We start from the raw sequence: 11,273 nt of genomic DNA, 5'->3' as shown, positions 1-11,273 counted from the left end.
CCCTTCCTCCCTCCCTCCCTTCCCTGGTTTGGTTTGAGACAGGGTTTTTCTGTGTTTGGTTTGAGACAGGGTTTTTCTGTGTACCCCTAGCTGTCCTGAAACTCACTATGTAGACCAGGCTGCCCTAGAACTCACAAAGATCCACCTGCCTCTGCCTCCTGAGTGCTGGGATCAAAGGTGTGTGCCACCACTGCCCGACTGAAGTGGACCAACTTCTAAAGACAAAGGATGACAAAACTAATATGTTTAGTTTGATATGTTTATGTAAGAGACTATCTGAGGGCTGGGGTATGGCTCAGTGGCTCAGGGCCTCAGCGCTTGTCCAGTATACAGGAGGCCCTGTGTTCAATTCCCAGCACCTCAGAATGAAAATATAAAACAAGCAACAGCAGCAATAACAACAAAATCAGGAGTCCTAAATTACAGTTGAGCACAATGGTGCACACCTATACTCCAGTGTTGGAGAGGTAGAGGCAGGAGGATAGTGTTCAAGTACAGCCTGGGGCTGGAGAGATGGTTCAGCAGTTAAGAGCACTGACTGCTCTTCCAAAGGTCCTGAGTTCAAATCCCAGAAACCACATGTTGGCTCACAATCATCCGTAATGAGATCTGATGCCCTCTTCTGGTGTGTCTGAAGACAGCAACAGTGTGCTTATATATAATAAATAAATAAATCTTAAAAAAAAAAAAGTACAGCCTGGGCTACAGACTATCTGGAACTTTGTCTCAAAATAGAACAGGAGGAAGAAAAGTGGGGGGCACAATCTGAACAGATACATAGCTATTAAAGAAATTAAACTGAAGCCTAGTGGTGGTGGCACACACCTTTAATCCTAGTACTCAGGAGGCAGAGGCAGGCAGATCTCTGAGTTCGAGGCCAGCCTGATCTACAGAGTGAGTTCCAGGGCAGCCAGGGCTACACAGAGAAACCCTGTCTAAAAAAACAAAACAAAACAAAGAAGAAAGAAACAAACAAAAGATCTGGGCCTGATGGCACAGGTGTATAATCTCTGCTACTCAAGGGGCTGAAGCAGGAAGATCATGAACATGGGCTGCCAGAGCACCTTAGTGAGATCCTATGGGAGGAGCTGGAGAGACTTGCTGCTCCTCCAGAGGACCCTAGCTCACTTCTAAGTCCCCATGTTTGGTAGCTCACCACTGACTGTAACTCCATTTCCAGGACAAATGACATCCTCTCTGGCCTCCAAACTCCCCTCCCCCAACATACACACGATATACACTCACCCACATAAACACAAAAATAAAATGAAATATTGATTAAAAAAAGATGGCTAGGGATGTAGCTCACTTGCAAGAGTCTTTGTTTAGCATGTACAAGGCTCTGGATTTGATCCCCCGTAACCAGAAAAAAACAAATCATGATTTTAAGAAATCAGTACACGGTCAATATGGAGTTAACAGGAGTCCGGGGCATGCACTCACAGTTGGTACGTCATGTGAAGTGTTCCGTTAACTCATGTAAAGCAAGAGGAGGGACGGACAATGTCGTCCTTAGCAACCATAAAAAAAACAACATAAATGGGGATTTCTAAAAAGCTGTTAGAGGTGCAGCGGACCCCAAAGTACTCTGTCCTAGAGGTAAGTGAGTACCCAGCTCAGAAGCAGAGCGGCATCTAACTGCCAAAAGCAAGAAAAGGAACCGGAAAAGACTGGATAAACAGACACCACAAGACTTGTATCATGGACGAGAGATGCAGTTTAAATACACCAGCACTAACATGCATAAACAGCTGCATCACGATGCTCCTGTGGTTACTTCAGCAAGCAACGCAGAGTATTCTAAAGATATAAATATTAATTCCACAGAGGCAAAGGCAACACTGAAATCCTAAACATGGATCTGCATAATAGCAAAGACTCAAAACACATAGAGCAAAAGTTGGCTGTATTAGAGAGAGAAACAGGCAATTCTACTTCAGAGATGGAGAATGAAAAAAGAGTAGAGAGTCAAAGAGGTAGAAAGAAACAGATGCAGAGCCACAGTCAGACAGACTGATGGAAAGGGATGGACAACGGCTCCCAGCAGTGGGGAGCAACGATGGAAGGGAGTTGCCCTGAATCACACATAAAGGGCTGGGTGTTTCAGGTTCAGGAGCCCGGGCTGCTGGGGTCTTGGGGGGGGGGCACTACAACACTTACCGGAAACCCCATCAAACCCTGGGGGCCAGGTTCTCCAGGCAGTCCCTGTATCAGAAGAGGGAAAAGAATTGAGTCAGCTGATGAGAGCTATCATCTAGCATCCTTGGACTCCCCAGAATCTCCCATGTGAGGTCTGTGTACTCACTCTCTCTCCCTTCTCTCCTGGGTGGCCAGAGGTTCCTTTGGGTCCAGAAGGGCCTGGGGTTCCCTGAACAATAAGACAGAGCCTCAGCTGCGGTAGGCAGGACAGGGTAGACAGGGGATGGGGACGGACTGAGGAAGTAAGTGATGAAGGAGGCTCAGTGTGGACCAGGCATCACCATATGCCCAGCACACAGCACGCAGGTCAGCCTGTTAAAGAGCTCTGGAGTCAGACATCCTCACCCTGTGTGCTGGCTGCAGCCTGAAGAATTCCCCCTTTTACTTGGCCTCAAGGGGTAATAATACTTCTTGTTGGGTGAACTGAGTTAAGAAGATTTATGGGGAGTACTTTGCATATCAAAGTACTGACTCACCGCATGGCTGAGCAGATGGGTGAATAGAGTTATGCATGGGTGGAAGAACTTGGATAATGACTTACCATGTATCCAGGACTCCCAGGGGCACCCGTGGGGCCAGGAAGTCCAGGAGGACCTGAATAAAACACAATGTCTTCAGGAATAGAGTGGATCACAAGGCTAAGAAGTTCCCCATCAATTGTCTCCTAATACCCCAGCCCCCACCCTTCGCCCCTGTGGTTACTTCCTACCATCTCATCTCTTATTCCCCATCTGGAATCGACTTACCCATGGGCCCTGGGGGGCCGGGAGGACCTGGGGGCCCAGCGGGCCCTTGGGGCCAGTGGCTGCCCGTCTCAGTGAAGGTATTAGACAGCAGTGGATCTCCTGGGATAGGAAAGACAGTGTGCCACAGTGTGCCGAGCTGAGGGAGTGGGGCAGCCGGGTATCACCTGCTGCCTCTGCCATGCTGGCCCTGACAGTCCTGCGAGACAGCCTGCTGCATAGACAGAGCCACCGGCACACGGTGCCAGGTACAGAAGAGGAAGGGAGAGCCACGTTCTACCTCTGCCACAGTCTAGCTGGCTACATCCGGAATGGCTCCCTCCTTTGCTGACCCTGTTCTGTCACCTGCTGAGAGGGATAATAGTGAAAGCTGCCTTTACCAACTGCCTATGTGTCTTAGGCTTCTCTGCACTGGGGATCCTGGGGCCCTAGAGGCTGGCCCTGCTGCCATCTGCACAATAGGAACAGGGACAATGAATGAGGCTTGGAGCAAAAATAATAAAATAAACTAAAGAACAGTGTCGGAATAAATGATGTAATGGGAGAATGAATGTAGGAGCGGGGCCCAGTTATTCATCAAACATCAGAGTCGGTTGAAACTCTAGCAGCATGTGGGTAGGTTGGGTCAGGCTTCTTGAGGGAGATGCCTGGGAGCCACTCTGGTGCTTAGCTTAGGGGAGGAATGGGAGCCACCCTAAGCAACAGGGCCAGGGCTGTGGCCTTGGGAGCTCTGAGCTGTCTTGAGGTTAAGCTCTGAGCTTCCCAGTACTCTGAGGCCTGGATTGCTGCCCAGAGGTTCTGAGCACGTGGATCTGAAGCCACGCCCCCTCTCCCCAGTGTATGCACGAGGCACAGGACCTTCCTCTCCAGCCTCAGGGTCGTTCCCCTCTGAACAGAGAGGGTGGCCACTGGGCAAGCTGGGCACACACCCAACACCTGACAGATGGCTTCATTTGCCCCACCTCAAACCACTGGGACCCCAGGGGGACTTACCATGCAGGGAGACCTGGGCATGGGGTGGCCCAACAGGGGCTGGAGGCCCTGGGGGCCCAGGTGGACCCGGAGGGCCTGGAGGTCCCATCTTTCCAGGGATGCCTGCGGCTCCCATCTGGCCAGGGCGTCCTGGGGGTCCCTGTGGGCCTGCAGTAAGAACAGGGACTGGTGAGCATATGGGAAGCGGGGACAAGGACGTCTGGGACAATGGGTACAAAGGCTCTGAAGGGCACTGGCCTGTGTTCCTGGCCATTTGTGACACGGAAGAGCACAGCATTGTGCCTGCCATCTCTACCCAGCTGTTCTGGCTTCTGTGAGACCTCCCAGTTCCTCCACAGAACCCTGGTCTGAGGGGTTAGGCACTGATGTTTCTTGCCTGTCCAGCTATCCGCCATCTTGGAGGCAGACTAGCTTCTCCTCACTCAGTGCCTAGCTCAGGGTCTGCTGAGAGAAGTACAAGTGGACTGGGATGGTTTCATAGCCCAGGCATGAACAGGCACACGGGAGGGCTGGTGAGCAGAGGGGCCAGGTGTGTGGCACAGCCTGTCCACCTTGACTATGCCAATTTGGGGAAGGCATCCTCTGAGTCTCTAGGCAGAAGGTATTCCTGGCAGAAGCTAGAGAGAGCCAGCTTGGAGCGGAAGGGGGGGCGGCGCCCACCTTCAATCCTACCGCTTGGGAAGCTGAGAAAGGTCTCTATGAGTTCAAGGCCAGCCAACATAGCAAGCTCTGGGTCAGCCAAGGCTACACAGTAAGACCCTGTCTCAAACAAACAAAAACAACCAAACAGTATAATACAAAAAGGAAGCTTAGGAGGCAGCCCTGTGGACACTCACCTGGTGGGCCTCTAATCCTCAGTGAGCTCTGGCTGCCAATGTCTCCCTTGGAGCCAGTGGGCCCAGGAAGCTCCCAAGGATCAACTCTGTCTGCAGAGTAAAGAACATGACCTTGGTCTCTATGGGTTATATTTGACCCCCACTCTGTCCTGGTCCCTCAGCCCCTACTCTTTTGAGGTAGCTCAAGGTGCACCCCCTCACATTCCCACTAGCTCCTAGCAAACCCTGAATAAAGGGGTTAGGCAGGGGTCAGCATCTCTAATGGGCATGGGAGGGAAGATCCCAGAGTCCCCTCCATGAACTCGAACTGCTGGATTCTCAGATGCTTCCAGTTGAGTCCACCAGAGAGCTGGGAAGACAGAGGCCTCCCCTGAGGGGTCAGGCGGGGCATTTCTTCTAACTAGAGAATCACATGGAGGTATGTACCCCGCTGTACCCCTTACCCTGCAGGCTTCTATCTCCAGGGCTGCCCTGGGCAGCTGGGGAGCCCCAGAGCAGGGCAGAATCCTCAGGGGTAGCTGGGATTGAGGACACTGTCTGCTCTGTCACACTCAGCACCGCCACCTGTGGAGGGAGAAGAAGACAGAGATGGGGCAGACACCAGGAGCTCACCGAGGACAGTCCAGCCAGGAGGCTTTGGCCCTGGGGGTCCAGAGGCCCAAGGAGTCAGCAGAATTTAGCTGTGAATAGAGACCTGAGCTTACAAGGGCCCAGAATGTCATCAGAAGTGACCTTTTCAAGACAGACAATTCATAATATGCACCGTGGAACAGTCAGTCATTCTGCACTGCTGCTGCCACCCAAGTGAACTCTGTGATCATGGGATTTGCTGGCCACCATAGTATGCTGCTGCTGGCAAAATTCCACAGGGGTGGGGTGGGGTGGGAGAAACTGTGTGTGTATGTGTGTATCTCTATTGTATTTGCGAGTATGTTTGTGTGTCTATATCTGTGAATGTGTGTGTGTCTGTGTATGTGTGTCTGTGTGTCTATATGTGTATTTATGTATGTGTCTATGTGAGTGTGTGTCTATGTGTGTCAGAATGTGTGTGTGTCTATGTGTGTCAAAGTGTATCTGTGTGTCAGAGTGTGTGTGTGTATGTGTGTCAGAGTGTGTGTGTATGTGTGTCAAAGTATGTGAGTATGTCTGTATGTGCCAGAATGTATGAGCATGTCTATATGTGTTTGTGTGTGTATGTGTGTCTATATGTGTCTCTCTATGTGTATATATATGTGTGTCTATATGTGTCTGTGTGTGTCTGCATATATATGTGTGTCTGTGTGTATATATGTATGCGTGTATTATATGTGTGTATCTATGTATATGTGTGTATATATGTGTGTGTCTATGTATATGTGTGTATATATGTGTGTGTCTATGTGTATGTGTGTATATATATGTGTGTCTATATGTGTGTATGTGTGCGTCTATGTGTCTGTGTGTGTATGTGTCTCTGTGTGTGTCTATATGTGTCTGTGTGTCTGCATATATATGTGTCTGTGTGTATATATATATGTGTGTGTGTCTATGTGTATGTGTGTATATATGTGTATGTCTATGTGTATGTGTGTATATATGTGTGTCTATGTGTATGTATGTATATGTGTGTGTCTATTTGTGTGTATATGTGTGTATATATGTGTGTGTCTATGTGTGTGTATACATGTGTGTATATGTGTGTGTCTGTGTCTATGTGTATGTTTATATGTGTCTGTGTGTATATGTGTGTGTCTATGTGTGTGTGTACGTGTGTATGTATGTGTGTGTATGTGTGTATATATGTGTGTGTGTGCATATATGTGTGTATGTGTATATATATATGTGTGTGTCTATCTGTGTCTATGTGTGTACATGCTGAAGACTGAACACACTGCCTCCTGTGTACCAAATAAGTGCTATGCCACTGAAATTTTGCAGGGAAAACTAGGAGAGTCTGACATCCACACTCACAAACAGGGCCAAGGATGAAGAAGATTCTGCAAGTACTCCGAGCTCCTGATCAATGGTCAGGAGAAGGAAATGCGGCCACCAACGGTGGTCTGTCCTCACAGCAGATGGTTTATAATTATGTAACCGCTCCTTCGGGGATCTGGCTTCCAGATTTCCCTATGACAGTTAACACTTTACTAAACATCCTCACATCTGATCAGGACAAGTTCCCAGAGGAGGGAATAGCAGAGCAAAGAGACAGTGTATATCCACACATGCTCAGAAAGATTAAAAAGAGAAGAGCCAGTTAGAGATGGGCCAGCAGGCAAAAGCTTCTATAGGCAAGGCTAACAGCCCGAGTTCAATTCCTGGAACCCACATAGTAAAATAGAAGAACACCCCAAATTGTCTTTTAACCTCCACACATACACTATGACCTCGCATGCCACCAAACACAAATAAATAAACATAATTTTAAAAAAAGAGTGGCAGCTCATGGCTGTAATCCCAGTTACTCAGAAGATGGAGACAGGGTGGATCCAGAGTTCAAGACCAGCCTGGACTACACAGAAATACTCCATTTAAAAAGAAGAGTAAAGAGAAAGGATGGTTTTGTAGCTCAGTTGGTGAAGTGCTTGCCAGGCATGCAGGAGGCCCTGGGCTTGATCCTAGCACCACAGAAACCAGACACGGTGGTTTACACGGCAATCCTCGCAAGAAAGTTATCCTTAGCTATGCGGCCAGTTTGAAGCCAGCCTGGAATACAGAGACCCTCTCAAAAAAGAGGGGCGGTGAGATGGCTCAGTGGGCAGAGATCCGCCGCTGAACTTGATGACTTGAGCCATGTTGGATGAAGAGAGCCCCTCTGAGTTAGGCACAGTCTGGTCTATATAGTGAGTTTCAGGCCAGCCCGAGCTATTGCCTCAAAAGCTGCCAGTTTCCTCTCTGAGGCCCAGGTTGTCTTTGAAATTGGTTTTCTGGATTTCTGAGGTTTTTCTGATTCCTCATTCAGAATCTTGTATATTGTCATATTTTGTAATTTCCAAAACCTTTTTACCTTGAGATAACTTGAGATGTGTAATGGGCATTTTCGTTTTCAAACTGGAAGATGGTACGGAGGGGCAGGATAAAGGACAGAGGGAAGAGGCAGGCAGGGTCTGCCATTGCTCTTGGGGATATGTCATGGCTTAGCTCACTGAGACTAGGTCTCATGGGAGGGGGCTTTATGGCCTCCTGGAGGGATGGTGTACCAGGCTGTAGGACTGGGCATCAGCTTCATGGGGAAGACACCGAGGAGCAGAGGGCAGGGACCTGGACGGACACCATGCTGCAGGAAAGTAGTCTGCCCAACCTATGAGTTGCCCTGAGGGTGGAAGTTCAGAGACGGAGGGGTGTTACAGGAAGGACTGGGAGTATCAGGGAAAGAGGGGGGCTGCTCACCCACCTTGGCCTCCAGTGCCTTCAGCCTCTCTGTCAGCTCAGACACTTTGCTGCAGTTGAGACAACCTGTGGGCAGGGGGAAGGCTGGGCTAAGGCCAGGGATCCTAGGTCCCCTGAGATTCCTCAGGCCTGGAGATAGGCAGGTACCTGATAATCCTAACCTATGGGGCCCAGTGTGGGGCAGAGGTGTATAGTCTGCAGTCCCCCATGGAAGATATACCTGGGGTTCCTTTCTCCTAGCATAGGCTCTGGGTCTCTGGTTCTGACCGTCTCAGCATCCAAATGACCCCAAACCCAGAGACTACGGGCAGAAAAATCCTGTTTTCTATTGGGTAGGGGTCCAGCCTGAGGCTACTGTTTCTGGGGTCCAACGGACTACAGCTTGGATGCTATAGGCCTCACAGGTCACATTAGCTGTGTCACAGAGCCACGCTCCAACTTATTTCTCTGCTATTTATGGAACCTGTACAAACTGGCTGCTCTGGACCTCACGGTAGCTGGGTGTGTTACACAAATGCCACACAGGAGGCACCTGAGTTTGTGACAAGGTACAGTGAGGGCCCAACATATTAACCCACTCAGCTCAGATGACCCAGGTCCCATGCCGCCCAGTCCTTGGCTATGGCACCTTGGACAGGGACAGGCTCCATGTAACCCTTGATTTCCTGTGCTTGAATAGGCTCAACAAGGTCTTCTGGGAGTTACGGGCAGCTGGGTGGTTTGAAAGCACCCAGCTTGGGCCTTAGGCACTCCAACAAAAGCAGAGAATTAGCACGAAGAGGACATTTGGAAGGTAGACCTGTAACTACCAACATCCAGCTGCCTTGGGGTAACTGGCCCAATTCAGACTCCCTTCCAGGTACTTCCTCTGCCTCCGGGCTGTCTGTCCAGGGGATGAGGTAAAGTAACATCACCTTGACCCTCTACTGCTGGACCCAGCTGGCTTCCAGGGACAATTACAACCTGCCCCGGGCCTACCCTAGATCCCCTCCAGCCCAGAGGTCCCTAGAGGCTGCCGCAGGACGCACCTGAGAAGGCTGTGGGCCTCACTGCCATCCGCCGCATGCTGCTGCCTGACCACGTGGGCTCCAGGAAGCCAGGGGAGCCTGCAATGGAGGGACAGTGGGCTACGATTCTGCTGACCTGGGCTAGCCTTGCCTCCTTAGGCAGCCCTTTTGTGTTGCTGTTACCCCAGCACAGACTTCTGCTCCCCTTAATCAATACAGAGAGAGGCACTGGGAGGTCACACAGCAACAAGGGGGCAGGGACGAGGCGGCCTGCTTGATGGGGTGGCCATCTGTGGTGGCCACACATAAGGCTGAAGGCTTCCCCAGTGACCCCAGCTAGTGACAGAGCTCAGCTCCCAGCTCCTCTACTGAGCTGTGTGATATCTTCTCTGGACCTGCCTGTTGTCCCATTGGTAAAACAGCACAGCAAGGCCTCCGTTCTTGTCTGTCAAGGCCAGGAGAGGGCGATGTGTGCAAAGGGTCTCCTGGGCATACACCTGGCTCAGGTACACAGCAGATGCTCAATAATGACGCTGTGCTGGTTGCTGTGCTTGCTCTTCATACCCCACTTGCTAAGAAAAGGCCAAAGTGACTTTATGTTTTTAAATGAAAGCCAGAGGGAGGCTGGCTGCCCGTTCCAGGAGCCTACCCTGCTCCGCACCCAGCCTGCCCGGTCTGGTTTCATGGGCCTGGTTTTCCACACAGCTGGAGGGACTGGCTAGCCAAGCCAAGGGTGGATGGCGCAGCTGGAGGGGCTCTCCAGCCAACAGTGGTAACTTGCCCTCCTCAGCCCCCTGTGCCTGCCTTTTAAGGCCATGACGTGTCATCCATGGGGGAGACAAGACCCAAATAAGGTACCAGCCTGGCTGCTTGGACATGGGCTGTGGGCTGAGGCAGGGAATGAGAGGCGCCAACAATCCAAACCAGACGGGTCTCTCTGGCCAGCCCCCAGCAGGGAGGCTGCCTGGCCCTGCTCCGGGTTCCAATGTGCACATGGATTTTTGCTCAGGCTGGGTGACTTACCTAAGAGTTCCAGAGGCCTGCAACTTGCTCAGGTACAGGATATAGGAATGGGGGTGTATAGCCCCGGAGAGGGGCAAAGATGGGGGGTGCCTATGGAGGAGAGATTCCACTGTGGAGCAGGCCTTGGGCCCAGTGGGTTCCATGGCCCAGCATAGCTCTACAAGAGGTGGCTACTGCAGCTGACTTGTGTTCAGTGAGCACACACATGTATTCACGCGCGTGCGCGCGCGCGCACACACACACACACACACACACACACACCGATTTTGCACATCTCAAGCACCCCCCACGTATGTCTTGTTTTGTTTTTGCCACTGCGAATGAGAACAGTTCTATCAGATGGGGACATGGTACCCTCCCCTGGTTCCAGGAACAGCCATGTGAACGAGCGAATAGAACCCTCCTTGCTTTCCTCCTGAGGAAACCAAGGCAGAGGAATGAAGTGCCTCCACCTCTCAAGTGTCATGATTATAGGTGTGAACCACCATGTCTAACTTTATTTCTTTATTTTAGAGAAAGCTCTCCCTTTGTAGCCCAGGCTGGCCTCAGACTTTTAATCCTCCTGCCTCAGCCTCCTTAGCGTTAGGGTTAGCAGTGTGTACCACCAGAGCTAGCTTCTTTTTCCTTTTTCCCCCACAGCACTTTCTGTGTTTGTATACCATCAAAGATAGACTGATCAGAGCAGTTCCCAGATGACTGACACTCGTCTGTCCCTTGACTTCAGCTCCTGCCCCACCAGGACAAGGACCTTGGCCATCTTGTACTTGCCAAGAAAAGTCCTGCAGGCACCTCAATGAAACTTTAGTTGTGAGCACACTCACACGTCAGGCTAGCAAACCATCCACTCCCCAGAAGCACACTAGCCGGCCAGAGCATGCAGGTGACAGACACAGCTGCCCTGCGGTTCAGCACACAGATTCTCTCATGGCACACAGGGTGTCCCCGAGTTGCTGACCAGTGGACTTGTGCCTGGGAGTCATTTTCCAAAGAATTTGATTTGGGATGTTTAGCCAAGAGCCATTCAGAACTAGAAAAAGGGGCTGGTGAGATGGCTCAGCGGGTAAGAGCACTGACTGCTTTACTGAAGGTCCTGAGTTCAAATC

The 11,273-nt window shown here is 50.8% G+C and overlaps 1 protein-coding gene across 2 annotated transcripts in view; it reads right to left on the bottom strand.

Moving 5' to 3' along the window:
• Emid1 (EMI domain containing 1) overlaps positions 1–11,273 on the bottom strand; it is a 42,981-nt gene that overhangs the window by 16,651 nt on the left and 15,057 nt on the right. For both annotated transcript variants that reach the window (XM_031339892.1, XM_031339891.1), the window contains exons 4-12: positions 9,169–9,246; positions 8,145–8,206; positions 5,215–5,335; positions 4,772–4,861; positions 3,936–4,082; positions 2,946–3,044; positions 2,741–2,793; positions 2,306–2,368; positions 2,161–2,205 (exon numbers count right to left, since the gene is read on the bottom strand). In XM_031339892.1, coding sequence (XP_031195752.1) covers positions 2,161–2,205; positions 2,306–2,368; positions 2,741–2,793; positions 2,946–3,044; positions 3,936–4,082; positions 4,772–4,861; positions 5,215–5,335; positions 8,145–8,206; positions 9,169–9,246 — 758 coding nt within the window. The remainder of the gene's footprint in view (positions 1–2,160; positions 2,206–2,305; positions 2,369–2,740; positions 2,794–2,945; positions 3,045–3,935; positions 4,083–4,771; positions 4,862–5,214; positions 5,336–8,144; positions 8,207–9,168; positions 9,247–11,273) is intronic.

The sequence above is a fragment of the Mastomys coucha genome, unplaced genomic scaffold (genome assembly GCF_008632895.1).
Source record: "Mastomys coucha isolate ucsf_1 unplaced genomic scaffold, UCSF_Mcou_1 pScaffold22, whole genome shotgun sequence".
In the NCBI taxonomy this organism is placed as follows: Eukaryota; Metazoa; Chordata; class Mammalia; order Rodentia; family Muridae; genus Mastomys; species Mastomys coucha.
The sequence above is the reverse complement of the archived record's forward strand: the minus strand, read 5'-3'. Positions and strand labels throughout refer to the sequence as shown.